The 27,670-nt window shown below is 40.2% G+C and overlaps 1 protein-coding gene across 2 annotated transcripts in view; it reads right to left on the reverse strand.

The window, feature by feature from the left end:
- The window catches only part of LOC125458627 (exocyst complex component 1-like), an 87,528-nt gene that overhangs the window by 20,044 nt on the left and 39,814 nt on the right, over nt 1–27,670 (reverse strand). For both annotated transcript variants that reach the window (XM_048544044.2, XM_048544045.2), the window contains exons 7-13: nt 21,288–21,397; nt 18,124–18,273; nt 16,736–16,838; nt 13,325–13,452; nt 10,703–10,753; nt 7,047–7,154; nt 5,545–5,627 (exon numbers count right to left, since the gene is read on the reverse strand). In XM_048544044.2, coding sequence (XP_048400001.1) covers nt 5,545–5,627; nt 7,047–7,154; nt 10,703–10,753; nt 13,325–13,452; nt 16,736–16,838; nt 18,124–18,273; nt 21,288–21,397 — 733 coding nt within the window. The remainder of the gene's footprint in view (nt 1–5,544; nt 5,628–7,046; nt 7,155–10,702; nt 10,754–13,324; nt 13,453–16,735; nt 16,839–18,123; nt 18,274–21,287; nt 21,398–27,670) is intronic.

Here is a 27,670-nt window from a genome sequence, read left to right on the forward strand (position 1 = left end):
CCTTGGAATAGGGGGGCAGGCTTTATGGAATTAGAGATGAGTTACTTGCCGTAGTTTTCCTAGCCTCTGACCTACTCTTGTACCCACTATGTTTACGTGGCAAGTCCAGTTGAGTTTCTGGTCAATGATAGCCTCAAGGGTGTTGATGGCAGGAGATTCATTGATGATAAAGCCAGTGAATGTCAAAGCAATTTGCAGATGAGAAACCCAGGCGGCCATAGATCAATCCATGGGGAACACCAGGGATAATGGTACAGGACCAGGACGAGCATCCGGTGCAGGTGAAAATCCTGCTACAGTTAAAGAAGAATGAAACCAGGTGAGTGTATCACTGATTTTGAACCTGAATGATATTAAAGAAGGTGTGGTTACATCTGTCAAAGGCTGCAGTTTGTGGGAAAGGAGGATGAGGTTATCTTTGCTGCGAGGACATGGGATACCATTTGTGACTTTGATGAGAGCCAGGTCTGTGGCAAGGCAGGAACCTGATTGAATGAATTCAAACATAGAGCTCTGGGTAAGATGGGAGCATAAGTGGGAGGTGACAAAATATTTCAGATCTTTTGAGAGGAATAAAAAAGGTCAAGAATTGTAAGGTGTGATAAGGGTTGGTTTTTGTGAGAAGAATGTAATGACACATTTAAATGAGAAAGGAATAGTACCTGAAAAGAGCGAATATTGAACAATATCAAGTAATACAGGGAACAAGAAGGAATAAAAGATAATCAGTAACTTGGATGAAATAAAATTTGAAGGAGTAGGAAGTGTGGTCGATGAACAAATGAGCTTGGTAGAGCATGACGTGAGAGAGAAGACCAGCTGATAGACTTTCCCTCCAGAAACGTTTGCTAGATCCATGACAGGGTCCCAAACCCCACCTGGATGGAAACAGCCACTCATTGGGATTTTCAAAGGGAACTCCACCCACCCACTATAACCCATTTGGTCAGGGGTCTGCCATCCAATTAAAGAGTCTGAGCACGCTTTCAAAGCAGGATTGCCAAACAGACCTCCTCACTTGCAAGTAGCAGCAGTTTGGTTTGGAAATAAACTGTAGACATGCCTTATTTTCCATTTCTAAAAATATTAATGGACCAAGTCCTTTGATCAGTGGCACCGCTGATTACATGAAGATTTACAATCTTAACTTGATTACAGGCTGCAGTGGGAAATTGCTGACCCAACTGCAGCAATGGTTCAATGTTGCAGTCAATGAAGAGGCAATCTAGCAAAGCCACATCTTCCTTTGTCACCATAAACATGCCCTTTGAGGTCTCAATTCAAATGGCAGGTATATGTTCCTTAACTCTTTGGAATTTATTTGATGTTGGCAATATATATTTTAATTACAGTTCATCCAAGTCTCCTCTCCATACCCAATAAAATTCTGGAATTAGAAAGCTAGTCAAATGACATTCATGTAACCATTATCAATTACTGCAAACATCCATCCAATTTACTAACGTCCTTTTAGGAAAGAAATCTCTGTCCTTACCTGGTCTGGTCTATATGTGACTCCAGAATGATGGCAATACGGCTGACTCTTAATTGCCTCTGAAATCACCTAGCAAGCCATTCAATTCAGGGACAATCATGGATGGGCAAGTCACACTGGCATTGCTAACAACATCTAATCCCATGAGTGAATAAAACAATGTACAACAAAAAGCAATGATTATCTTTGCATTCTAGGATAATCCTGGAATAGTTAACATTTTTCGTTCTGTTAGCATCCAATAGAGCTTAATATAGTCCAGAAAGATTTGGCAATAAGTGGTTAAACTAATGGTCCAGCATATCCATTTCAGTCTCTGTCCCTTGGTCTTAAGGGAGCAGCAATGAAAGTTTCAATAGAAGATGATTGCTGTGAATGTGAATAGTGGTCTTGGTGAAGAATACAGTATCGAACATTGAGATCAGGAAATGTAACAATGCAGAAATGTTAGAATGAATGATGTCCAAAGGCTGGATAACTGGGATTTTAGCACAGTTGTAAGTGAATCATAGAATAACTTTTTTCAGGGATGGCACCAAAGAAATTAGAGTTGGGTAAGGAAAGGGCAAGTCAGTAAAGAGTAATATAAGGAATTGATTAGAGATGATGTAATGATTAAAAGGGTGAGAAGTGTGAGATTGCAAGAGGTAGCAATTTCAAGAGGGTGGCTGTCAAAAATGGGTTCAGGAGTTCACATGGAGGAAGATTAAGACAACAGTAAACTAACAGAGGAAAGAGTACGATGGGTTGAACCGGAGGGTGAAATCACTAAGGATGAGAAGTCAAGCTGTGCAGAGGGCATAATAGTATATCAGTGAGTTATGGAGTCATACAGCATGGGAACTGGCCCTGCAGATACAGGTTCCCCGAGCTAAACTAGTCCCACTTGCCTGCCCTTAACCCATATCTCTCTAAACCATTCCTTTTAACGTACCTGTCCAAATGTCTTGCAAATGTATCTGCATCTACCACTTCAGATGGTAGTTTATTTCACACATGAATCACTCTTTGTGTGAAAACATTGCCTCTTGGGTCCCTTATAGCTCTTTCTCCTCTTAGCTTAAAAGTATGACCCCTGATTTTGAACTCCCCCTACTCTAGGGAAAAGACCTTGGTTATTCAGCTTATCTATGACCCTCAAGATTTTATGAACCTCTATAAGTTATCCCTCAACCTCCCAAGCTCCAGTGGAAAAAGGTCCCAGCCTATCCAGCCTCTCATTGTATAGAGACTGATGATTTTAAATAAGGGCAAAAGAAGTGCACCAAGACGAGATGTTCAAAGGAGGAAAAAATGTTAGAGGTGGTTCAGAAGGCTACGTGGTAATAACAGCCAGATCTCCATAAACTTGGCAGGATAAGTGACTTCTTTGAGTTGCTTTACTTATTGTCATACGTATTTTGTTACAGAATACAGTGAAAAGTGTTGTATAGTGTCACCATACTCTGATACCATCTTAAAACATACAGAAAAACCAAAACAGAATATAAAGACAAAAAAAAGCAAAAGTGCTCAACTTTATAGTCCTTTTTGTTGAGTGCTCCACCATGGATCGTAGGTCTGGTGGCCAGGCATGGGTCCTATTTGCCATGTTGCTGCTGCTGGAACAAAAGTTGCAACTCTTTGGTGCCATCTCACCTCTGCCGATGCCCTTGCCATTATGAGTCCTCAGTGGACCTCACCAACACAGATGCCACTGGCGCTGCATTGGCCCAAACTTGACTCTACTGTCATTACAATTATGCTTCATGCCAAACTCTCCTATGCAATCGCTGTTGATGCTGCAGGATCTTGCACCAGGCATAAACCTGCCTCTGCACTGGAAACCCAAACTTGCCTCTACCAAAGAAGCCATGAGTTGGGGCTAGGACCATCTCATCTATGCAGAAGGTAGGTATAGCTAGATGGTGGGGGTACATTCAGAGTTAGATGTTATAATTTCTCAGTCAAGTCTCTATCAAGGCCATGACATTGAAGCAATGATGCACAGTAAGTTTAAGCATGATGTGGTCAGGTGACCAGCTGCAGAAATGGTTATGGAGCTGGTTAAGAGCTACAATCAAGCATGCTAGGAACTTTGGTCAAGCTAGTTTAAACTTTGACCTCAGTTAAATTGCTGCCAATCTGTTCTATGAGCTATGATCTGTAGTTTCCTGTGTTGACCAAATAAGGCAAGTATAATGGTGGTCTCTAGACATACTGGGCCACTACTACCCTACATGGAGCTGTTTACAGGGAGTTGATTACCAGTAAATTCCATTGGCTAGGATAAAACAATTTGATCAGTCTTTGATCACATCAGGCTGAGTGCCAAAGCAAAGGTGCACATTTTCAGATAAGTGAACAAAGAACAAAGAGGGAAGAATAAGACAACAGTAAACTAACAAGAGGAAAGAGTACGATGGGTTGAACCGGAGGGTGAAATCACTAAGGATGAGAAGTCAAGCTGTGCAGAGGGCATATATCAGTGAGTTATAGAGTTATAGAGTCATACAGCGTGGGAACTGGCCCTGCAGATACAGTTCCCTGACCTAAACTAGTCTCACTTGCCTGCTTTTGGCCCATATCTCTCTAAAACATTCCTATTAATTTTTCTAAGAGAGAGGAGAAGAAGCCTTTGAGACTAATTGGAAAAGCACGTGCCCTGAAGTTACTTTCAAGGAGAACAAAGAACCATGAAGCAAAACGTGCATGGAGATCAAAGTTAGCCAGTTCACTCAAATCAAGGTAATATTTGATTCAAGCCAAACTCATACAGTTAGAGTTAGGGTTAAATGTGGATTAAGAAAAGCTAAGGTAAAGTGAAGTGACTTAAAACTGACAATAAGTTAGATGAAATAAGAACTAAATGTGGCAATGAATGTATGTTTAATATTAAGTATTGTTACTTAAGGAATTAAAATGAAGTTGGATTTGTTTAGTTGAAGTCTGAGTCAGTTCCTTGACTTTTGTCTGTCACCCAAGGAATATCTGGTTAAAAGTTTTCAGTCCTCCTTTTCGGGTAACAATGACCTTCCCCTTCCCTTCCCGACTCTATTTCATTATGCACCACTCCTGATAAAAATTGTTCTATACTTCACTTACTTCTGCATCAAAATCTCAACTGTCTAGCCTTCAGGCATCTATTCATTATGACAGTTCTGCAACTATTGACATGCTCAAGGCCATCCTCATTTCTGGATTTGGTACTATGCTCTCGATATAGCCATTACCCATTCTCTCACTGACCATACTTTTAATTTGGTTCCCTTAAGATCAAAGGACAGAGACTAGAATAGATACGGCAGGCTGCTGGACTAAGCTTTCATTGCCAAATTATGCTGGATCATTTTAAGTTTTGTCGGATGCTGCCAAAGCTAAAAGTGTTCATTATTCCAAGATCAAAGTCCAAGATGACAAACAACTTGCTTACAAATAAACAGACTTTCTTAAAAGGAGGTGTGGCTAGAGGTTGTGATAACTATTTATCTTCACATGCAGAGTTCATGGAATCAGACCTGCTGGACTGATGTGGATGGAAGAACGATTGGCATAATGCCTATCCTTACCTTACAGCACGATCAACACTACTTGATGAAGGATGGTATCAATATGATTGCTTCAAATATTAGGCAAGGGTAAAATATTGACATAATACCAATAACTTATTTGTGTAGATTGCATCACAGAATTTTTGGACATGAAAATTGTGTTCAATGTACAAATATGAGTAACTCCAAATTTAGAGTACTGACATTAGGCAAGCATTTTTTTTGTGCAGGTGGCCTGTGAGACACTACAGTAAATAAATTGCAAACAACTGCCATTCATTGCTTTAAAACATGGCAATTAATATCAAATATTAAGAAGAGTAATCAAATTATTACACGGTTAATATATATACTTTCTTTAATAAGATCCAGAGAATAACTAATAGGTTGGTGTCGCTGATCTCACTTCTCTAAATGCTTAATAAATACTAAAAAACATAAAGGTAGAAACGCAATTGTTCAATATGTGATTGTGGAAGTGATAAGCCCAAACATTACATTCCAATAGTTATTACGTACTCTGTAGCGCTCCGATAAGTTTGTACTCTCTCCATTGAATCCTGGTTACCCACATGAACGAGATCACACTTACTCCCCAACAACTGGAAAAAAAGATTGAATATAATGAATATAATATTTTGAGGTTGAACCTCAAGAATGGCTCAGCTAATGTCTATGATGAATCTATCAAAAAAGTTATGAGCTGATTAATGTGATACAGAAGCTCTTTCACATAGTTATTGATCAAGAAACGCAATACCTGGATACCATTGTTCTCTAGATTAACTGTAGAATAATACAGTGGATGCTGGAGATCTGAAACAGAAACACAAAATGCCAAAGAAAATCAGGAGGCCTGTCAGCATTTGTGAAGAGAAAACTGAATTAATGTTGAGTCCAGTAAATCTTCACTAGAACTGAAAGTAGCTGAAAAATGCTGATATTCATGCTGATGGAACATGCTTATGGTGTTGGTATCTTGCTGGAGATGGTAGAAATAGCAACTCTTGATCCTTTGGATGCAGAGGCTGAAAGTAAGCACAAGGGCTGCAAATCATCATTGCAGGAGGGGAAGGGAAAGGGTGAGGGAACAAGTGTGAGAAATGGATCAAAAATGGTGAAGGGCCTAGTCAAGCATCGCGGCAGGTGATGTTTGGTTTCAGGAAAAGGTTAGACATTTCAGGGGTCCCCCTGCTGAAGCAGGCATCATTAGGACAGAAGTGATGGAAAAGGAGAAACTGGGACAATGGAATAGAAGCCTTTAAGGAAGGTGCCACTTTAACACACCAGCATGTTCCTGCTCCAATGTTTCTGTCTCAGGCCTACTGCCATGCGCCAGCAAAGATCCACACAAGCTGGACAAACAACAAACACCTCACCATCTGCCTAGGTATGGTACAGTCTTCAAGGCTTGATGTTGAATTTAACAATTTCAGAACATGAACGCCTTCTTCCATTTTTGTTACTCAATTTACACTTCTTGTTAGCACTCTTTTGGCATTCACTTTTCTCCCAGTTTACTATCAGTAATCCCTTCATCATCTTTTTTTCTCTTTCTGGTCACTGTCTCCATCCATTCAACTTGCTCCTCCCCTAGCTGGCACCCAACCCCTCATCAATAGCATAAATACCACAATTTCCCAGCTACTTTCAGTTCCGACAAAAGCTCAATGGACTTGAAATGTTAACTCTGCTTTGCTCTCCACAGATGTTGCCAGACCTGCTAAGTTTCTCCAGCATTTTCTGTTTTTGTTTCAAATTAACTGCTTTCTCCAAAATTTTCAGTACCAAGAAAGACATTGGTTACCTCTAACATGATGAAAATTTAGCATTGATTAGTGGAAAATAGAATGAAGAATGCTAACTCATTGAGCAATCTAAATAATAGTGATAGCATTTGATTTCAAACTTTTTTTGAGAACATGTGAAATCCTAGAAGTGTTACATGGTTTAAAATAATGAAGTCAAAAACAAGGATATATATTGTTAAAATTTAACAATTTAGAACATTACTACAAAACCTGTGGTGCTTCACTGCATGCGTCTTCTGTCAACATAAAGAATTTGGTGATAAATTCCTCTTCGGCAATACATATGGGTTCCAATTCGGCTAATACCTGGTCTATGATCTTAAGGGAGAGGGACAAAAAAAAACAGTAATGACATAAACTCAATCAAGCAAAATGCTTTTGCAATAATTGTACTAAATGTTGACAAATGATAGTTTTACAAAAACTGACCTTAAACCTTTCCAACTACTAAACATACACTAAAAATCATGCTTCCTTCAAAATAAAACTGGTGAACCAGTTATTTTAAAGATAGCATCTCACCAGCTTCATTGTAATTTTCTATTATGCAAATTATCCAATTATGAAGTTTAATTCCTTGACTGGTCTAGCAGAAATTAGAACTGGACCCTAAATTACTCATTCGTAACATCATAATGGCTGCAAAGTTAAATCTTCGGGACAGCAGGACGGCATGTCTCAGGGCAGCATTGATAACGATGGCTGCCCATGGTTATACTTGCCAAGATGCATGCAATTTTGGTATCCTTTTCCCAGGAAGGACGCTCTTGCTTTCGAGGCAGTACAGTGAAGGTTTACCACGCTGATTCCGGAGATAGCGGGTCTGAAGTATGAGTAGAGATTGCCTAGAATGAGATTGTTTTCGCTACAGTTCAGCTGAATGAGGGGGGTCTCATAGAGACTTATAAAATTCTAAGAGGATGGAACAGGGTAGATGCAAGAAGGATGTTCCCGATGGTGTGTGTGTCCAGAACCAGGGGTCACAGTGTGAGGATTCAGGGTTGACGATTTAGGACGGAGATAAGGAAACATTTCTTCACCCAAAGAGTGATGAGCCTGTAGAATTCATTACCATAAGAAGTAGTTGATGCCAAAACAGTGAATGTGTTCAAGAGGCATCTAGATTGGGATGAATGGGATCAAATGTTACGGGGAGAAAGCAAGATTAGGCTTTTGAGTTGGACGATCAGCCATGATCATGAAGAATGGCAAAGCAGGCTCGAAGAGCTGAATGGCCTCCTCGTGCTCCTACCTTCTATGTTTCTATACTACAGTGGTTTGCCATTGCATTCTGTAGATGATTGACGGGCTTGAATTCCTCTGCATCATTATCGCAACCCACAAACCTTTCTTTATGCACCCTGTCAAAAATCACACAACACCAGGTTACAGTCCAACAGGTTTATTTGAATACACACACTTCTGGAATCTCACTCCTTCTTCACTGGCACCTGAAGAAGGAGCAAGACTTTGAAAGCTTGTATCTTCAACTAAACCTGTTGGATGATAACCTGGTGTTGTGTGATTTTTGACCTTATTCACCCTAGTCCAAAACTGGCACTTCCACATCATTTTTTCATATGTTGGCATATGTTGAAAGAATTTTATAAGTTGATGCTTAAGTTATTTGGCCGTGTTATCAAGGTACCTACATTGGCCATCAGGGACTGAGCTGAACCCAGGGCTTCTGGCTTGGAGACAGGGGCAATTACCTTTGTGCCACAAGACCTCCCACTACTTCATAAGTGATACAATTCTTTTTTCTGTTAAATTAAATCATATTAGAACAGAAGAAATGTCGGTCATTTTTAACCTAGAAAGAAACTTCCTTAGAAACAAAGTAGTAGTTTTAATTTGACCTTATCAACTGGACGTTTGCTTTTGAGGGCAGGTAGCAAATTATCTGACTCTGCAGACCTGTATATGTTTAAAGGGCTCCACTGGACTAAATTTTCACTCCAAAGTGGTGGGTTGACATCACATCAGTTCACAGACCCCAGAAGGATTGGGTGAGCAGCAAGGTAGGCTGGTTAGAAGGCAAACTTGCTTCTCTGGGAATTTTCCCAGTAGCTTTTAAGATTTTAGGCCCTCCACCCTTCACATCAACCCACGTAGTACTATCATGCTATGTCATGTCTCTCTCCCATGCAGCTCCATGCTTCCTTCTAACTCTAAGGTGCTTTGATGACAACACATGCCACCGTCCACCTCCACCATTCCCCCTCTTATCTTCCACGGCATGATTCTTCATTTTTCTATGTCATTTTCACAGCCATTCACTCAGCATTCACCATTCACCCAACCATCCACCTCAGGAGCCATAAGATGAAAGAGTCTAAGAACATTATGTAGCACTCGCTCATATATACCTGATAGTACAAACAAAAACCAATTTATAAAACCTATTCAAAGCTTTGAATTCCCCAGGTTCCTTGTTCCTGGACAAAGCCGCTGTTGCCTATGAAGTACCTGGCTGGCACTTAATACAGCAGGTTTTCTCCAAAGAGCTCAGGGCAACAACAACTTGAATTAAATTCCATCCTTTGTTTTCAGAATTACAATGAACATCTCTTCCTTATAATATACAATGCAGATCAATGGCTCACTAGATAGCTGCACAGATGGGATGTAAACTGGAAGATAAAGTGACAGATTAAATAGCATACTTTTAAAAATAGGAGGGGTAGTAGGTCATTCAGCCCCTCAAGCCTGCCCCACTATTCAACAAGATCATGGCTCATCTGCCCCAGGTCTCAACTCCTCTTTCATGCCACCTCAGCATGGCCACCAACTCACTGATATTTCAGAAATTTACCTACCTACTCTGAGTATTTTCAACCAACCAGCTGCCTCAGTTCTCTGTGGTAGAAAATTTCAGACATTCACTACCCTTTGGCAGAATAAGTTCCTTTGTACCACAGTTTTAAGTCAGTGTCCCCTTATTCTGTAACTATATCCCCTAGTTCAAGACTCTCCCTCAAGTGAGAATATCTTTTCAACATTTACTCTGTCAAGCATCAAGCAACCTTGTATGTGCTCTGTGCCCGACTGCACATCTGTAGCTAACATCAAACATACCTGTAGCCACAGATGAAAACAATCAGCTCCATCTTTGAAAGCAAGTTTAATATTACAAGTTCATATCTTGGCCTGGCAAATGATTTTAAGCTGGATGCCTACAGAGGAGCATTGATAAATTGATGTGTGATGTATATGTACAGACTGTAATAGGAAATAAGACCTGCAAAGACAATGGTTAAAGAGGCACAGCCTGATTTGCCACACCAGGCAAAATATTACCAAACATATTTTCAAATATTCCATCTGTAGGCAAAGTTAGATTGATGTCAATCATGCAATTGTTACGGTGCATAACAATTTAGGCTATTGTGACTGTACTGATTCACCTAGCAAGTTAAAAAGCCAACTTTGGTAGTGAGTCATTTGTTGCAAAGATAGCTGTTGCAAATATGTACCATAAGATTGGCACAATCACTGACAAAGCAATCAACTGGTGACTAAAGTTACTATGATGGACTTATTTCGCTTTTAGTTTTAGCTTGCATTGCTTAAAGCAATGCATATTCAGCTGAGTCAAAAGATCGAGATACTGTCGATGCTGTTCTTAAGATTTTTCAGATTTTATGTACACTAATTGTGTCACTTTACTTTTCTTGCCCTTGGCAATTTCTGTTTTTATCAGCACATAGTTCCTCACACCTGTTCAAGTAACCTACTCTATCTGTATCCTGATATATTATTGGGTTAAGTATGTTACTAATTCCAAGGTGAACGCATTTAAAAAAACACTGAAGGAATATGCTAGAAAGGTAAAACTTAGATTTTTCACTGAGATTCAGCCATACCTGTGTACAAAATGTAGAAATGCTCCATTCTTTCTCCTGTTCATCCTTTGCCTTAATCAGTGCAGATGAAGCCACAAAAAGAAGGATGATATTTAAAGTCAGTATTTCAAAGGTTAGTGCTGTGCAGATATTCTTTGCTAAAGCAGGTATAAGGTTATTAGTTACCACAATTTTTAAAAAAAATGAGTGAAGGGAGTATTAGAAAATAAGCTGTGATGTCACTGTGTATAGAAATATGAATCTAGCAGGTGACTGGCTAATCAGACTTTTAATGGATTAACTCAAAGTCTGCAAGCAAAAAAATTTATAAATTACAGCTGATCAGGTTGGTAGTCATACAAAACAAATGTGGGCAAAAATATTTAAATTACTAAGAAAAAAAGCTACTAGGGCTTTCTAAAACAGCCAATCCTGATCAACAGATCAAAGGGACCTCATTAAATAAAAGTAAATCTGAACCAATGAATTATGCATCAACTGAATTTGACCAGTAGTGCTGATAGTCTGTGAGATAATAAAGGGGCCAAGGAGTGTGTGTGGTTAGAATCTCCCCTACATGTTTTAAATACAACTTGTCCCTCTTAAAAGTGAGCTACAGAGCTCATCATCATGAAGATTTAGCTAACTGTGGAGAATATGGCTACAAGAGGACGTACAACAATACAGAAGCAGATCAGTGGGAAGACCGCCAGATTTCCCACTGAGACACTGAGGAATTAATACAAGAAACTCAAAGGAGGTAATGTCTCTAAAGGGGGCATTGAGCGCTCAATGTAAACCCTCAAAAAAGGAGACCAATCTTGGATTCTGCATAGATGATCTGCAGCGTCACCAAAAACATTCCTTTTCTTCAAAGGAGGTCCTTCAGCTGATCCTACCTGTGCCAGCTCTTTGTAAGATCAATTGAACTAGTCCCAGTCTCTTGCCCTTTTCCTGTACCACAGAATGCTTATTCTCTCCAGATGCATATATAATCTCCACAGTTCCTACTGTTTCAGCACTTCTCTTTGAGCTGTACTCTTAGCAGGTGGGATATTCCATCCTAGTTCCTGTTCCTGAAGGCCTGCCATGAGAATGTCAGTTACCTGATTGGGGAAGGCCTGCCAAATTTCAAGCCAAAGAAGACAATATATGTCACTGAGATAGTATGAACTGTCGATGCTGGGAATCTGAGACAAGGTGTACAGCTGGATGAACACAGCAGCCAAGCAGCATCACAGCAGCAGGAAAGCTGACGTTTCAGGCCTAGACCCTTCTTCAGAAAAAATTTCTGAAGAATGGTCTCAGCCCGAAATGTCAGCTTTCCTGCTCCTCTGACGCTGTTTGGCCTGCTGTATTCATCCAGGTCTATACATTGTTACCTCAATATATGTCACTTGCAGCTCTCCACCTGGTAGCTGGGGCCCCTTCACCTCTATAAAATTTCATCAGAGAAAGATAAATGTAAAGTGTTTCCACATCTTCAAATGTCATCATTAGGTGCTGTAATGTAGGCTTGTTCCCGATTTCGGCATTCAAGGGCAAAATATGGCCTCCTGGTTCAGAAGGCAGCAAGGACTACTCCAAGAGTCAGCATAGAGGATCAACAGCCTGCTTGATGGAGCACAACCTCTTGATGTAGTCTTCCTTAAAAATGTTCAGGAACTGACTCTTGGTTCATGGTTCCTCTGAGCAGGCTTTGGCTTTTTAAGAGGTTGCTTTGCCTACTGTCTACTAACAAGCCCACTTACTGCTCATCCCTGTTGTTGAGGGTACTGTTCTTGTTCCTCTTCCACCAACTGTTCCTTCATTCAAAGGAAAAAAGCAATTCTAATCCCAATGATAAATAGTGATTATTTAAACAGCACAACCAAGGGTAAACAAAAATCACAAAGAAGTAATTTCCAATTTGGAGGATGGGAATGATATTGGGGTTACAATATAAAATTCTCATTGATTTATCTGAGATCCACTAGTCGACATAACATGCATATAAGATCTAACACATCACAATAACTTGTAAGTAATTTTGTCTTAGGATTTCTTAAATTACTTTGCAATCTTTAATAAGTATATCAAGAAGTTTAGGGCTATCAGCAAAAATTGAAGCAATCATTTGATTATTAATGCTATTTCACAAATACCTTATTACAATGTTAAAAATAAAGAGGGGACATTTCAACATTCTCTGTGCAGTGTATGTTACAAAACACTAAGGGAGTCAGAGTTTCTGTGGCAATATGCACTTATTATTTGTTACAACAAATTACTTGTTTTAGTCTGAAGCAATGGAAAGTGATGGTAGAAGCTCCAACCTTTTTTTTCCATCATGGAGCTACCAAGATTCAATCCTGATGGTATTATTTGCCATTGCAATAGTGAGAAACATTCACAACTGATTATTACCTTATTTGGCCACTCTATGCATTCACCTTCCCTGGCAATCATCTCCTAGAGAAGTAGCATAACCTGGAGTTCATGACTCAAAGGCAGGGACAATACCTACCCACAGTTAGACCTCCCAACATTCTTTGTACCAATGCATTATATTAGGATATAATTTTTTTAAAGTTACCTTCACAGACTGAATCTAACATATTATTACATGAAATTAAGAAATAAGGACAGAGATTGTTGCTGCACCTTGTCCATCATTCCACGATCTGTAATGTCAGTTTCTGATCCTAAATGCTCATATAAAGAATTTCTGAAAAGTGTTTTCTGTAGGTTGGATGTAGAAGCAGTCAGCTTTTCAAAACTTTCCTGAATTCCTGAAAATCATAGCACACAAAATTAAAATAAAAATCAAGGATTTCACTTTAACTATTTCCTTCTAAAGCCTGCTGCCAGACAGGAACAACTGTGCACACCTGCTTACCACCATATGTCTTTGCTGTAGTCCCAGTGTTCATCTCTATTAACTGATCACTATGCTCATTCTCCTTGTTGCTTTCCAATAGTCCCCTCGCCCAAGACACTGTTGCCATCACATGAGCATTCATCACTCTCTCCTGATACATCACTATGCTTCACTATGTAAGGCTATAAAATGTAGAAGCAGAAATTGGCCATGCAGCCCATCATGACTGCTCTGCCATTCAATGAGATCATGGATGATCTGATAATCTTTATTCCGAGAACCCTTGATTCCCTTACTGATTAGAAATCTGTCTATCTCAGCCTTAGATATTTCTAATGACTCAGTCTCAACAGCCCTCTGCAAATATTCCTTCCCTTGCTATTTTTGTATAGACCACCACCATAGACTGGATATGGCAGAACAGGAGCCTTGATTTCAACTGGTGATTGTGGGATTGCTTATCTCTGTCTATTGCATATTGTTAATGCTGTGTAGAATAAGGTTTAAGTTGCTAGATCTGTTCTAAATCTATTCCATTTAATATGGTAGTACTATCAACAAACGTAACAGATGATCAACATGAAATCAAGATATTTGGTGGAAATTGTAGGAGTCTTCATAACAAGGGCTTTGACAGAACTTGTGGCTGAATTAGATAGGAATTCTGAAACATCCAGTTAATGACATCAAGATAATCTTTGTCTATCATTTGTGCTTTTCACAACTGCCATGGCAAGTTTCTCATTGGCAGTGATGTGTTCCCAATTAACAAGATTATTGCTTGTTAGATGCCTTGCTGATAATCAAACTCACCTCATGAATATTCAGATTTCTATTTCAACAAACTCATCAAATAAGCTAGACATTGAGAAAACTCGACATGGAAACCAGAGGGAGTACCTGAGATTATGAGTTCACTGCTTTCTCCCAAGGACCTCCATGTTGGACACTAGGCTGCTACATCTCAGAGCATACTCAATGGATTCTGGTCACAAACAACCAATAACCATGGATACTGTCATCCTCTAAGAAGCCTCATGGCACATCTCTGACCCACGTACAGGATGCTTCTGCACTTCCAAACTGGGCTGACAACTATCACTGTAATGTTGCAGTAAGGACATTGCACTCAGGGCATTGACTCAGCTAATGGACTGCATCAGGCTGAACCTCTCCGGCTTTTGCTCATCTGAGCCTATCTGGATGATCACAGCCTCCATCCTTTGCGTTGCTTGCCACCCGCTTACCTAGAGAGACAAGATTCATCTTACTTCTGTCTTGCTTGCCATTTAGCACACACATAAAGTAAGGAACCTTGTATGGTTGTTAGTAGGTAGGCCTTAGCCTTTGCTCAGGGCATATCAACACAGTACGTTAAGGGCTAATATGAATTCAGGGGCTTGGAAGCAGTCAACCATTCAACTGCGGAATGGTCACAGGCAGGATGCTATGTACATAAGAGGTGAGGAATTTAATGTCACACAGCCCACCACCCATCTTGAAACTTTCTGCGCTACTAGGGGCTATTTTCTTCCTGGAGTGAGAGCAAGAGGGGTATTAAGTGAAATGAAAGTGCGTGGCACAGCGCAGCACAATTTTGGTTCAGGTGGGGAAGTCTCCTGAGTGAGCGATTAGGTAGCATACAGGACATGCAGGATTAGTGGTATCATGATCGGGGTGCATGACAGCGACTGAGTGAAGATGCTAAGCAGGCAACAGTTAGAGTGGTAGGACATGAGCCTTGGAGGTAGGTACAATAGCAGTTCGATAGATGGTTGTTGACATAACCTTGAGTGCTATCATTATGGCATTATTAGATCTTCAGTGATTTCTCCAATCTGTCATCATAATAGGAGACGTTCTGTAAATTCCAAGTCTAACTGACAGCTCAAAGAGATAATTAAAGAATCAGATGTTTGGTATGGGATCATTAATACAAAAGTTTGTTTTAATAATCAATTAAGGACTTGAGGGGATTTAGTGTATTGAATGGCCTTGAATGAATGGAAGTTCTTTTTATACAGTATAGTCTGTGATAGGTATTTAGAACTGTATTTTGTGTCATCATTGTTCCCAGGTCTGCCCATAGTGGATAGTAAGGAAATTTTCCATTAGAGGTGACAAGGGGCCATGGCAGTGAGTGATGAGGAGGTATGGTTGGTATGAGTTGACATACGTGGGCATGGAGATTTCACCATCAAACATGAGTTTGTATACGCTGGCATGTATGGGCATAGGGAACGGGTTGAGGGAAATATGGGTTGGACATGTATGGATGTGGGGAATGTTTGTGGGGGGTTGGTGGTGAAAGTTAGAGGGTGCAAGCTTTAACAGGGCAGATTATTAAAGCCAAAGAGAGCTAAGGCAGGCTTTTTAAACAGCTAGCCTCAGCACTTACAGGCCCTTGAAACCACCTTCAATCTTCATCTGGGACCGGCTGGTCTGACTTCATCACTTACCTGAACTCCTGTCCCCAATTACCTCGATAAAAGTTACACCATTTTGGGCATTTTTACACCAAGACAGAAGCAGAAGTCCGGGAAATTTTCCAACTCAAGCTGTGAGCACTCGGAAGTGAAAAATACAGCCCACCGTTTTTTTAAAAGTTGTTTCACAGGTGGTGAATGCCTCTGAGTCCCTGCATCTGGTTCTTCATATCATGTGGACAGGCTGGCAAATATGATGGTGGTGACCTTAGGGGAAGGCTAAGATGAATCATTTCTCCACTGTATCAAAGATAGACTTGTCCCATTTTAGAATTTCTTCATCTTTTCAGAACGATACCTTTATCAATATACCTCCAGACCCAGAGTAAAATCCATAGCAAACTAATTCTTGTGTGTAACATGTATCTACCAAAAATTTCTGAAGATAACGAATCACAATTTTCTTCATAACCAAAACTACTGTTAATAAAGGAAAAAAGAGAAATGCAATCACGGCCTGGAAACAGTAATTTACAAACAATAACACCTGGCCTGTGGATGACCCGAGAGGTTTACTACAAGGAACAATTACAAGGAAGTGTCAACTTCACAGAAATGGCTTTACAGATACAAGCTATATTTGCAGCTCAGAATCACAATTGAATTTTGAAACCTAGGTTAATCATAAGTAAAGTACTTTTTGTGTGATTTACCCCACAGCTACACAAAAATGAGTTTCCTGTTTTGTAGTTTGATACTCATACTTACTGAATCTCATGCCTTCTTTTGTTCCAGTTAATTTAAACTTCACCAGATCAAAGAATTCTTTGGTTTGTTTTTCATAAAGTTTTCTAATGCTTCCTGAATACACCTGAAAAATGCAACAGAATTAGGGAGAAAGAAATATTTGACATTTATCATTAGTAATTTCAATGTAATTTGATGGTGCTTTACATATTTTCCCTTGTGTCTAAGTTAAATAATGCACACACAGGGAATGTTGGAGAAACTCAGCAAGTCTGGTGGTGTATGTGGAGAAAAAAATAGAATTAACATTTTGATTTTTACATGGCTTTTCTTCATCATTTTAATATATTTCATGTGTCTAAAGTTTATAAGTATTGACTGTAAATTAATAATATATAAAACAAGACATAATTTACACACACAGTTACTAAACTTCTGAGTGTACTTCAATGTCCTGTTTGTCTCTCAGATATTCTTTTTAGCTATCTGGATTCCAGATCGGCAACACTGTGGCTCAGTGTTTAGAACCACTGTCTCATAGTGCCAGGGACCTGAGCTCGATTCCACCTTGTGTGACTGTGTGGTGTTTGCATGTTCTCCCAAATCTGCGTGAGTTTCCATCGGGTGTTCAGTTTCCTCCAAAAGTCCAAAGATGTGCAGATCAGGTGGAATGGCCATTCTAAATTGCCCTGTAGTTTCCAGGTATATGCAGGCTAGTGGGCTAGCCATGGTAAATGTGGGGTTACAGGTATAGGGTGGGTCTGGGTGGGGTGCTCTCTGGAGGGTTGGTGTAGACTTGATGAGTCAAAAGGCCTCTATCTGCACTGTAGGGATTCTATGATACCAAAAGAAAGTCGAAGTCCATTCCTTCAATGGCTTCTGGGCCTTATAATCTCCTCCAATATCACTGTTATTTTCTATGGAAATTTTATGCTCTGTTGTCTACCTCTAATCTAGTGCCATGTCTGCTCTTGCTCATGTTCCTCATAGGAAATTTCATTTTAAACCAGATCTGCTCGTTCTTATTTTCATCTTGCTCTGGATTTTTCTTTGAATGATCGTTTCTTTACTTCACTTTCTGCTTCCTTTCAATGGCTGCTGACTCCAGTCATCCTTCAGAGCCAATATATCACCCTTCATTGGACAGATAGGATTTGATCTTACAGTCCTTACTTACTGATGTTGTGTTCCTCACCTCCAAAAGCAGATTGCCAAACCAGCCTAATTTTTAAATAAAATTATTAACCTATTTTTCAAACCAACTTGTTCAGAGAAGAAGTTAACGTCTCCATTAAGGAAGTCAAAAACATCAGGGAACTAAATTGAACAATCATGCATCAACACTATCAAAAAATGATTCCCAGTGCATACATCTTTCAAACCGTTTTTCTAATAGCCAATAAACATACCTTTGATAAATCAGTAAAAATAGCAGGGCTGTTGTTTTTAATCCAAGCCATTAGAGGGCTATATGGCAATAACTCATCTTGGAAAAGATGATGTTTGGGAAAAATTAGCTCTCCTGATTGTTGCAGCAAGCCAATGTTTTGGTCATTTCCCTTAAACACAATGGAAATAGCATTTTTAAGGCTCTAATACATTTAGCAACAGAAATTAAGATACTTAATTGACCCCTTCCAGAATTTTCAAATATTTCAAGCCAAACTAAACTATTGTACAGATGAGCATTCTAAAAGAAATAAAACACAATCAAATAAGTAACATGTTTATTCATGGATAAATATGCTATTTGACTTTTTTTTTAATTAAGCTGTACAAAACTTTAGTTAGGCCACATTTGGAATACTGCATGCAGTTCTGGTTGCCATACTAACAGAAGAATATAGGTGCTTTAGAGAGGGTGCAAAAAAGGTTTTACCAGGATGTTGCATAGTCTGGAGGGTTTTAAGTTCAAGGGGAGATCGAATAAGCTCGGATCCTTTTCACTGGAAAGGTGAAGTCTGAGGAGCAACCTGATAGAGGTTTACAAAATTATGAGAGGCAAAGATAAGGTGGGTAGTCAGAGGCTTTTCCCCAGGGTGGAATGGTCAACTACAAGATGGCACAGGTACAAGTCGAGATGGGGAAAGTTTAGGAGAGAAGTGCAGAGAAACCTTTCACACAGATGGTGGTTGATGCCTGGAACGGACTGCCAGTGGAGGTGGCGGAAGCAGGCACATGAGCAATATTTAAGGTGTACCTTGATAGGCACATGAATGGGAATTGAAATACAGAGATAGAAATGGTGTATGGGCAAGAAGTAGCGGGTCTAAACAAGGATTAGGAATCTTCATGTTGGGCTGAAGGACCTGTTCCAGTGCTACATTGAATTATATCAGACAGATCAAGGGAACTTGAAGTCTTGACATATACCAAGTTAGTTGATTTCAGTGAAGGAACTTAAAGCGATACAACAAGTTCTTTGAGAAGGTGACGAAACAGGTAGATGAGAGTAAACTGGTTGATGTGGTATATATGGATTTCAGCAAGGCGTTCGATAAGGTTCCCCACTATAGGCTATTGTACAAAATGTAGAGGAACTGTGGGAGAGAAAGCAGTTTGGATCGGAAATTGGCTTGCTGAAAGAAGACAGAGGGTGGTAGTTGATGGGAAATGTTCATCCTGGAGACCAGTTATTAGTGGTGTACTGCAAGGGTCAGTGTTGGGTCTACTGCTGTTGTCATTTTTATAAATGACCTGGATGAGGGCGTAGAAGGATGGGTTAGTAAATTTGCAGACGACACTAAGGTCGGTGGAGTTGTGGATAGTGACGAAGGATGCTGTAGGTTGCAGAGAGACATAGATAAGCTGCAGAGCTGGGCTGAGAGGTGGCAAATCGAGTTTAACGCAGACAAGTGTGAGGTGATGCACTTTGGTAGGAGTAATCGGAAGGCAAAGTACAGGGCTAATGGTAAAATTCTTAGCAGTGTAGGTGAGCAGAGAGATCTTGGTGTCCATGTACACAGATCCTTGAAAGTTGCCACCCAGGTTGACAGGGCTGTTAAGAAGGCATACAGTGTTTTAGCTTTTATTAATAGAGGGATTGGGTTCCGGAACCAAGAGGTTATGGTGAAGCTGTACAAAACTCTGGTGCAGCCGCACTTGGAGTATTGTGTACAGTTCTGGTCACCGCATTATAAGAAGGATGTGGAAGCTCTGGAAAGGGTGCAGAGGAGATTTACTAGGACGTTGCCTGGTATGGAGGGAAGGTCTTACGAGGAAAGGCTGAGGGACGTGAGGCTGTTTTCATTAGAGAGAAGAAGGTTGAGAGGTGACTTAATTGAAACATATAAAATAATCAGACGGTTAGATAGGGTGGATAGGGAGAGCCTTTTTCCTAGGATGGTGATGGTGAGCATGAGGGGGCATAGCTTTAAATTGAGGGGTGAAAGATATAGGACAGATGTCAGAGGTAGTTTCTTTACTCAGAGAGTAGTAAGGGAATGGAACGCTTTGCCTGCAACGGTAGTAGATTCGCCAACTTTAGGTACATTTAAGTCGTCATTGGACAAGCATATGGACGTACATGGAATAGTGTAGGTTAGATGGGCTTGAGATCGGTATGACAGGTCGGCACAACATCGAGGGCCGAAGGGCCTGTACTGTGCTGTAATGTTCTATGTTCTAACAAATGAATTTGGAACAGCCTTTCTGTGGGAAAGTAAAACAATCGTTCATATTTACTATTCATGGGAGATGTGCACCAACCTGTGTTTTAAACTGTCTACAAATAGATAATATTATGACAATCATGAGGCTGAGCCATGAATCATGGCTGTTGGCATCAATGGACAATATCCTAGAATAATTTAGCTCTCATGAATAATGCCCAATTTGTTCGGCTACTGTAGGGTAATCAATACATTTGAAACCATGTATCAAATCAGAGCCAAGCTCTTAACAAGAAGAAAAGAATTTGATCAAAACATCCAATAAATATTAAAAAAAAAGACTGGTCTTAGTCCATCACATTTAATACTTGGGTTCATGAATGCACAAAGTCTGCAGCAACCAGCAAACATTGTTGCTTAACATGTCATAATAAACTCGTATGTCAAATCAATTTGTCAGCTTGAATCAATGCTATAACTAGAACTGAATAAACACTGATTATCTAACCTTAGGTTTTTTCCAAATGAAAGTGAAAACATTTAGGGACTTATCAGAATATTTTAATGCTGAATATTTGACATGGGAGACTTAATCATGCTGTTTGCAGTTAGACATAGACTACTGACTAAACATTTGTATTTCATTTCGTTATTGACAGAAAATAAAGAAAATGGTTCCCAGATTGTTTTTGAAAAGCTTACTACCACATCTGCATCTAATCAACTTTGGTAAAGAAGCGTTAGGTAAAGACGATATTCTGATGCAGCCAGCAGAACAGAAATCACTCTGAATGCATTTGGTTTGCTTTCATCTGATGAACTCTCTCCAAAATAAATATGGACAACTGAACAACAATATACTCTTGAAACTACTGCTGTAACAAAGTAGGCTTTACAAAGTCTTTGTCACCAGATTCTATCACAAGAAACCAACCAGCAATATTATTTAGTAGTGCACATACCTGTAGTACAAATAAAGAATTAATATGCCGTATGAATCGACTTTCAAATTGCTGCCGTAAGTTTTCAAACATTATTAATTGTTCCACCACACCTTGCAGTTTCCGATGGCCTAATAAAACCAGAATTTTAAAGTGAAGTTGACTACTGTTGATAACTATAGGTACAAATAATTTGGTTTCACAATTATCTTACAAACTTTAATCCTTTTTGACACAGACTCTAGATTAAATATAAGTGCTAGGCACAGGCTTCTAATGTTAAACATCAGCTGATTTGCTGAATTGTTGGCCGAGCTGGCTTGTTTTTGTTCAGGCTTTTCGTCACCATGCTAGGTGATATCATCAGTGGACCCTCCAATGAAGCGATGTTATTCTACTCGACTTAGAATTTATACTTTTTGCTCTGTTACGGTGAGTACTGTCATTTCTGGTTTTGAACTGTACTTGTTGGTATATGGGGTCCAATTCTATATGTTTGTTGATTGAAGTCTGGGTGGATAGCCATGCCTCCAGGAATTCTTGTGCATGTCTCTGTCTGGCTTGGGCTACTATGATTACTTTATCCCAGTTATGGCCTGATGGCCTTCAATTTCAGAGTGTACCGATATTAAGGAGAGTTCATCGTGTCATTTTGCCACATGAGTTAGCCATTTATTCTCATGGCTACTTTCTTTACTGTCTGTCTAAGGTAATGTTTGTGGTAGTCGTTGCATGCTATTTTGTAAACCACGTTTGTTCTGCATGTTGTGAGTGGTTGCTGTGGAAGTTTGATCTGTAAGGGTTGTTTTACTGAGGTTTGGAAATCCCCGTTTGTCACTCGCTCAACTTTAACGTCCAGAAACGGAAGTTGATTGTTGTTCTCTTCTTCTCTTGTGAATTTAATCCCTATGAATATCCTGTTGATGAGGTAGTGGGTCTTTTCTAATTTGTTGCATTTAATAACGACAAATGTGTTGTCTATGTACCTCAATTTGCACAACAACTATCCCAATGTCTACAAACAAAGCTGCATTAGGACACTATTTAAGTGGGCCAGGGCACACTACAACACTTCAGAAATGCGCAGGGAAGAGGAAGAACACTTGTACAAGATCCTCACTTTAAACAGATATTCCCACAACTTCATCCACAGATGTCTACAAAACAGACAACAACAGAAGGACACAGTATGCCCTAACACACTGGCCACACTGCCTTACATCAAGAACATATTGTAACTGACAAGACTGCTAAGACCAGTAGGAATCATGGTGGCCACAAGCCCATAGCCACTCTACAACGAACACTTACAAGGATTAAAGACCCCACTCCCACAACATGCAGAATGAACATGGTTTACAAAATACCATGCAACAACTGCCACAAACATTACATCGGACAGACAAGAAGGAAACTAGCCATCAAAATACATGAGCATCAGCTAACAGCCAAACGGCATGAGGAACTCTCCTTAATATCGGTACATTCAGACAATGAAAGCTATCAATTTAACTGGGACAAAATAACCATTGTAGCCGAAGTGAAACATAGACACATACGGGATTTCCTAGAGGTATGGTCCTCCACCCATAATTCAATCAACAAGCTTATAGAATTGGATCCATATACAAACCCATACAGATCAAAACCGGAAATGAGAGTACTCACTATAATGGACTGGACAGCATAAATTCCAAGCAAAGTAGAATAGCACTGCTTCATCAGAGGCTCCACCTAGCATGGTGACAAAACATCTGAACAAAAACAAGAAAGCGAGCAAATCAACAACCTCATCTACAATCTGTGCTACAGATTTTGCCAAAACTTTAAGTTAAACATCAACTTACAGCCTTGCTTGTCTGAATAACATGATGCTGTCATAACTATCTACTAAAAGTCTTCAAACTACAGCTGCTGTTAAATGGGAAGATTTATTTTCCTCTTGTGTAGGTGAAATAGTAAAAATAGGTCCTTGTGAACAATCACTATTTAGGGTTATCTATTTAGAGTTTAGAATTTGTGGTCTTATCAGTTTGTACTGCATTACAGCTTATATGCAATTATATAGTACAGTTTATATACCACTTTGCAAAGTTTAAATAAAAATATCGTCTGTGATGAGCACACAATGATCCTGACCAGCATCAGGTTAAGTTGTTGATACTAGTGTAAAGTATGATATCGTTACTTTGGGTGTTTCAAAAATGGGGAAAGTTGGTAAACTAGCTTAAACGATTTTTGCTATCTATGGTGGTACTAACAATGGAGATACAAATCAGCAAAAACCTGGCTTTACTTCCACCACAATTGAGGTGTCAGCTCCTATTCATAAGTGTGAAAATGTCACTGCTGGAATTCTGTCCCAGTAAGAAGAATGCAAGCAGTAAAAACAGGAGGTTATTGACAATTCGTCTGCATTTCTGCCTGTGAATGTGGGAAGGTTCAAAAAATTAACTTAAGGAAAAGTGGAAATAATTTGCATGAGGTCACATGATTTCATATCCAAACAAAATTGTATCCGAAAACAATAAAGCAAATGGTGCAGATAGATAACATATTATAAATGGTCAAAATTAATAATCTCAACAATGTTTCTTTTATGCAACCACAGGATGCTGGTTGGGTCAGCATTTATTGCTCATCCTTTGCTGCTCGAGAAGATGATTGTGAGCTGTCTGCTTAAATCATTGAGGTCTATTTAGTGTAGGAAAAAAATGCTTTTAAAGGAGGGAGTTCCAGGTTTTTGACCAGTCAACACTAAATAAATGGTAATATATTTCTACGTCATGATGGTCGATTTGAAGGGGAACACACAGGCAGTGGTGTGCGCATGAATTTTCTGCCCTTGTCCTTCTAAATGGTGGTGGTTATGGGTTTGGAAGATGTTGTCTAAGGAGCCTTGTTGGTGGAGGGAGTAAACATTTGTGGATTCGGTGCCATTCACATGGGCTGCTTTGTCCTGGATGGTGTCAAGTTTCTTGAATGTTATTGAAGGTGGACACATTGAGATAAGTGGGCAGTATCCCATTAAATTCCTTTCGTACCTTCTAGGCAGGTTTTGGGGAGTCTGGAGTTGAGCTATCACTGCAGGATTTCAAGTTGCTGACCCCTCTTGAAATCATAGTACTTATGCTCAAAAAACAGTAATATCAACCAGGCAGTCTGTTGATGATCATCAACAAATTATTGAGCCATTAGATGTATCATGATTCTAACATCCACATTTTTTAACTGTCAATATCAATCAGGGGTGTGTGTGGTGGGTGGTATTTTCTTGGAACAAGAATGACACATACTAAAGATAAGATTTTGTGCATGGAATTTTTTAACGTAGGAAGGCTGTTAGCTGGGCTTATCACATAGTACTGGCTAACCATGGAACTCTTTAGATCCTGCCACTTGTCATTGGTGTATCAGAAGGACTTGCATATTGACAACCAATCTGTTTAGCCATGTTATTATACACCTGTGGCTATCAAGTCCCGAGGTGGAACTTGAACCTGGAGCTTCTAGCCCAGAGGTAGGGTCACGCTCCTTGCACTGCAAGACCAAATCAGGATAAAGGACTCTGTTAATTTTTCTCACAACTTAGCCAACTGCTGACTAAGACAAATGTGGAATATCCATTGTTACCTTGACCAAGTATAGATATCATATTCTTAGTTTTTGTTCACTTTTTTAAAAAAAATTACGTTCATCAAGTTAAGGGCCAAGGAATGCAGACAAAAATACATTCCCAAGTCAGATAGAACAGAAAGCTACTCAACAAAATACTGAGGTAGAGGATAGTAATACATTTATCCACATCTTTGTCAACGTCAACTTGTTTCAAAGGGCTTCACAGGATTTATTTATGAATTAGCTCACTACATCTCTCAGTTCTCCCAAACTGGTTAAAAAATACTCAAACAAGGATCTAATGTTGAAGACCAAATTGGAACTATGATCCCACTATGTGGGATGTGGATGTCATTAGCTGGACAGTATTTACTGGCCAACCCTAGTTGCCCTTGAGAAGGTGGTGGTGAACTGCTTTCTTGAACCACTGCAGTCTGCCTGCTATGGATTGATCCACAATGCCATTCAAGAGTAAATTCCAAAATTTTGACCCAGCCACAGTGAAGGAATGGTGATACATTCCAAACAGGTTAGTGAGTGGCTGGGAGGGGAACTTGAAGATGGTGGTGTTCCCATGTAACTTCTGCCCTGGTCTTTTGAGATGGAAGTGGTCGTGGCTTTGGAAGGTGGCGTCTGTGGATCATTGGTAAAGTTCTGCATCGCATCTTGTGGATAGTACACACTACTGCTACTGAGTGTTGGTGGTGGAGGGACCGGATGCTAGCGCAAATAGAGTGTGCTGCTTTGTCCTGGATGGTGTCAAGCTTCTTGAATGTTGTTGGCGCTGCACTCATCCAGGCAAGTGGGGAGTATTCCATCACACTCCTGATTTGTGCCTTGAGGATGATGGAAAAGTTCTGGGGAGTCAGAGCGTGAATTAGTCACAACATTATTCCTAGCCTCTTGTCCTGATCTTGTAGCCACTATGTTTATTGAACACAGACTGCTTCATTATTTGAGGAGTCCAGAATGGTGCTGAACAACCTGCAACCATCAGCAAACATTCCCACTTCTGACCTTAAGATGGAGGGAATGTTATTAATGAAGCAGCTGAAGATGGTTGGGCCTGGGACACAACCCTGAGGAGCTCCTGCAGAGATGTCCTGGAGCTGAGATGACTGACCTCCAACAACCAAGACTATCTGCCAGTTATGACTCCACCTACAGAGAGTTTGCCCCGATACCCATTGATTCCAGTTTGCTCCTTGATGCCACACTTGGTTGAATGCAGCCTTGACGTTAAGGGCCATCACTCTCACCTCAACTCTGGAATGTAGCTCTTTTGTCAACATTGGAACCAAAGCTGTCATGAGGTCAGGAGCTAAGTGGCCCTGGCAGAACGCAAAGTGGGCATCACTGAGCAGGTTACTGTTGAACTAGTGCTGCTTGGTAGCACTGTTGATGACACCTTTCATCACTTTATTGATGATCGAGAGTAGACTGATGGAGCCATAATTGGCTGAATTGGGTTTATCCTGTTTTTCATGTACAGAACATACTTAGGCAACTTTCCACATTGTCAATTAGATGCCAGTGTTGTAACTGTACTAGAACAACTTGGCTCGGGGAGAGGGTGGTTCTGGAGCACAGTGCTTCAGTACTATTACTGGAACGTTGTCAGGGCCTATAGCCTTTGCAGTATTCAATGTCTCCAATTGTTTCTTGATATCACAATAAGTGAACTGAACTGGCTGAAACGTATCTGTATCTGTAACGCTCGGGAGATCGAGGTGGATCATTCACTTGGCACTTCTGGCTGAGAATTGCTGCGAATGCTTCACCCTTACCTTTTACACTGATGTGCTGGGCTCTTCATCATTGAGGATGGGAATATTTGTGGGTCTTCCTCCTCTAGCGTGCTGTTTAATTGACCACCAACATTCACGACTGAATGTGGCAGGACTTCAGAGCTTAGATCTGATCACTGGTTGTGGAATTGTTTTGCTCTATTACTTGCTGCTTTTTGCGATTTGGCATGCAAGTAGTCGTGTTTGGCAGTTGTGGTAGGTTGGCACCTTATTTTCAGGTATGCCTGGTGCTACTGCTGGCATGCCCTCTTGTATTCTCCATTAAACTAAGTTTCATCCCCTGGCTTAACTGTAATGGTTGGGTGGGGGTTACGCCATCCATGAGGTTACAGATTATGCTGGAGTACAATTCTACCCACAGCACCTCATGGATGTCCAGTCTTGAGTTGCTAGATCCATTCGAAGTCTATCCCATTTAGCGCGTGAAGGTGGAACTTCACCTCCATAGGAACTGAGCAGTGGTCACTCTTACTGATACCATCACGGACAGATGCACCTGCAGCTAGCAGATTGGTAAGGATGAGGACAAGTATGTTTTTCCCCTCTTGTTGGTTCCCTTACCACCTGCTGCAGATCCAGTCTAGCAGCTCGGACCCGACCAGTATTGCTGCTAAGCCACTCTTTGTGGTGGACAATGAAATCCCCCAGAGTATATTCTGTGCCCTTGCCATCCTTAGTGCTTCCTCTAAATAGAAGAGTTCACATAGAGGAGTACTGATTCATCAGCAGAGGCAGTACAGTATGTGGTAATCAGCAGGAGGTTCCTTGTCCATGTTCAACCTGAAGTCATAAGAATTCATCAAGTCTGTAAGTTAATATTGAGGACTCCCAGGGCAATTCCCTCTTGACTGTATAACACTGTGTCGCCACATCTGCTGGATCTGCCCTGCCAATGGGACAGGACATGCTCAGGGATGGTGATGGTATTCTCTGGGATATGTCTGTAAGGTATGATTCTGTGAGTATGATTAGGTCAGA

Source organism: Stegostoma tigrinum, chromosome 15 (assembly GCF_030684315.1).
Source record: "Stegostoma tigrinum isolate sSteTig4 chromosome 15, sSteTig4.hap1, whole genome shotgun sequence".
Classification (NCBI taxonomy): domain Eukaryota; kingdom Metazoa; phylum Chordata; class Chondrichthyes; order Orectolobiformes; family Stegostomatidae; genus Stegostoma; species Stegostoma tigrinum.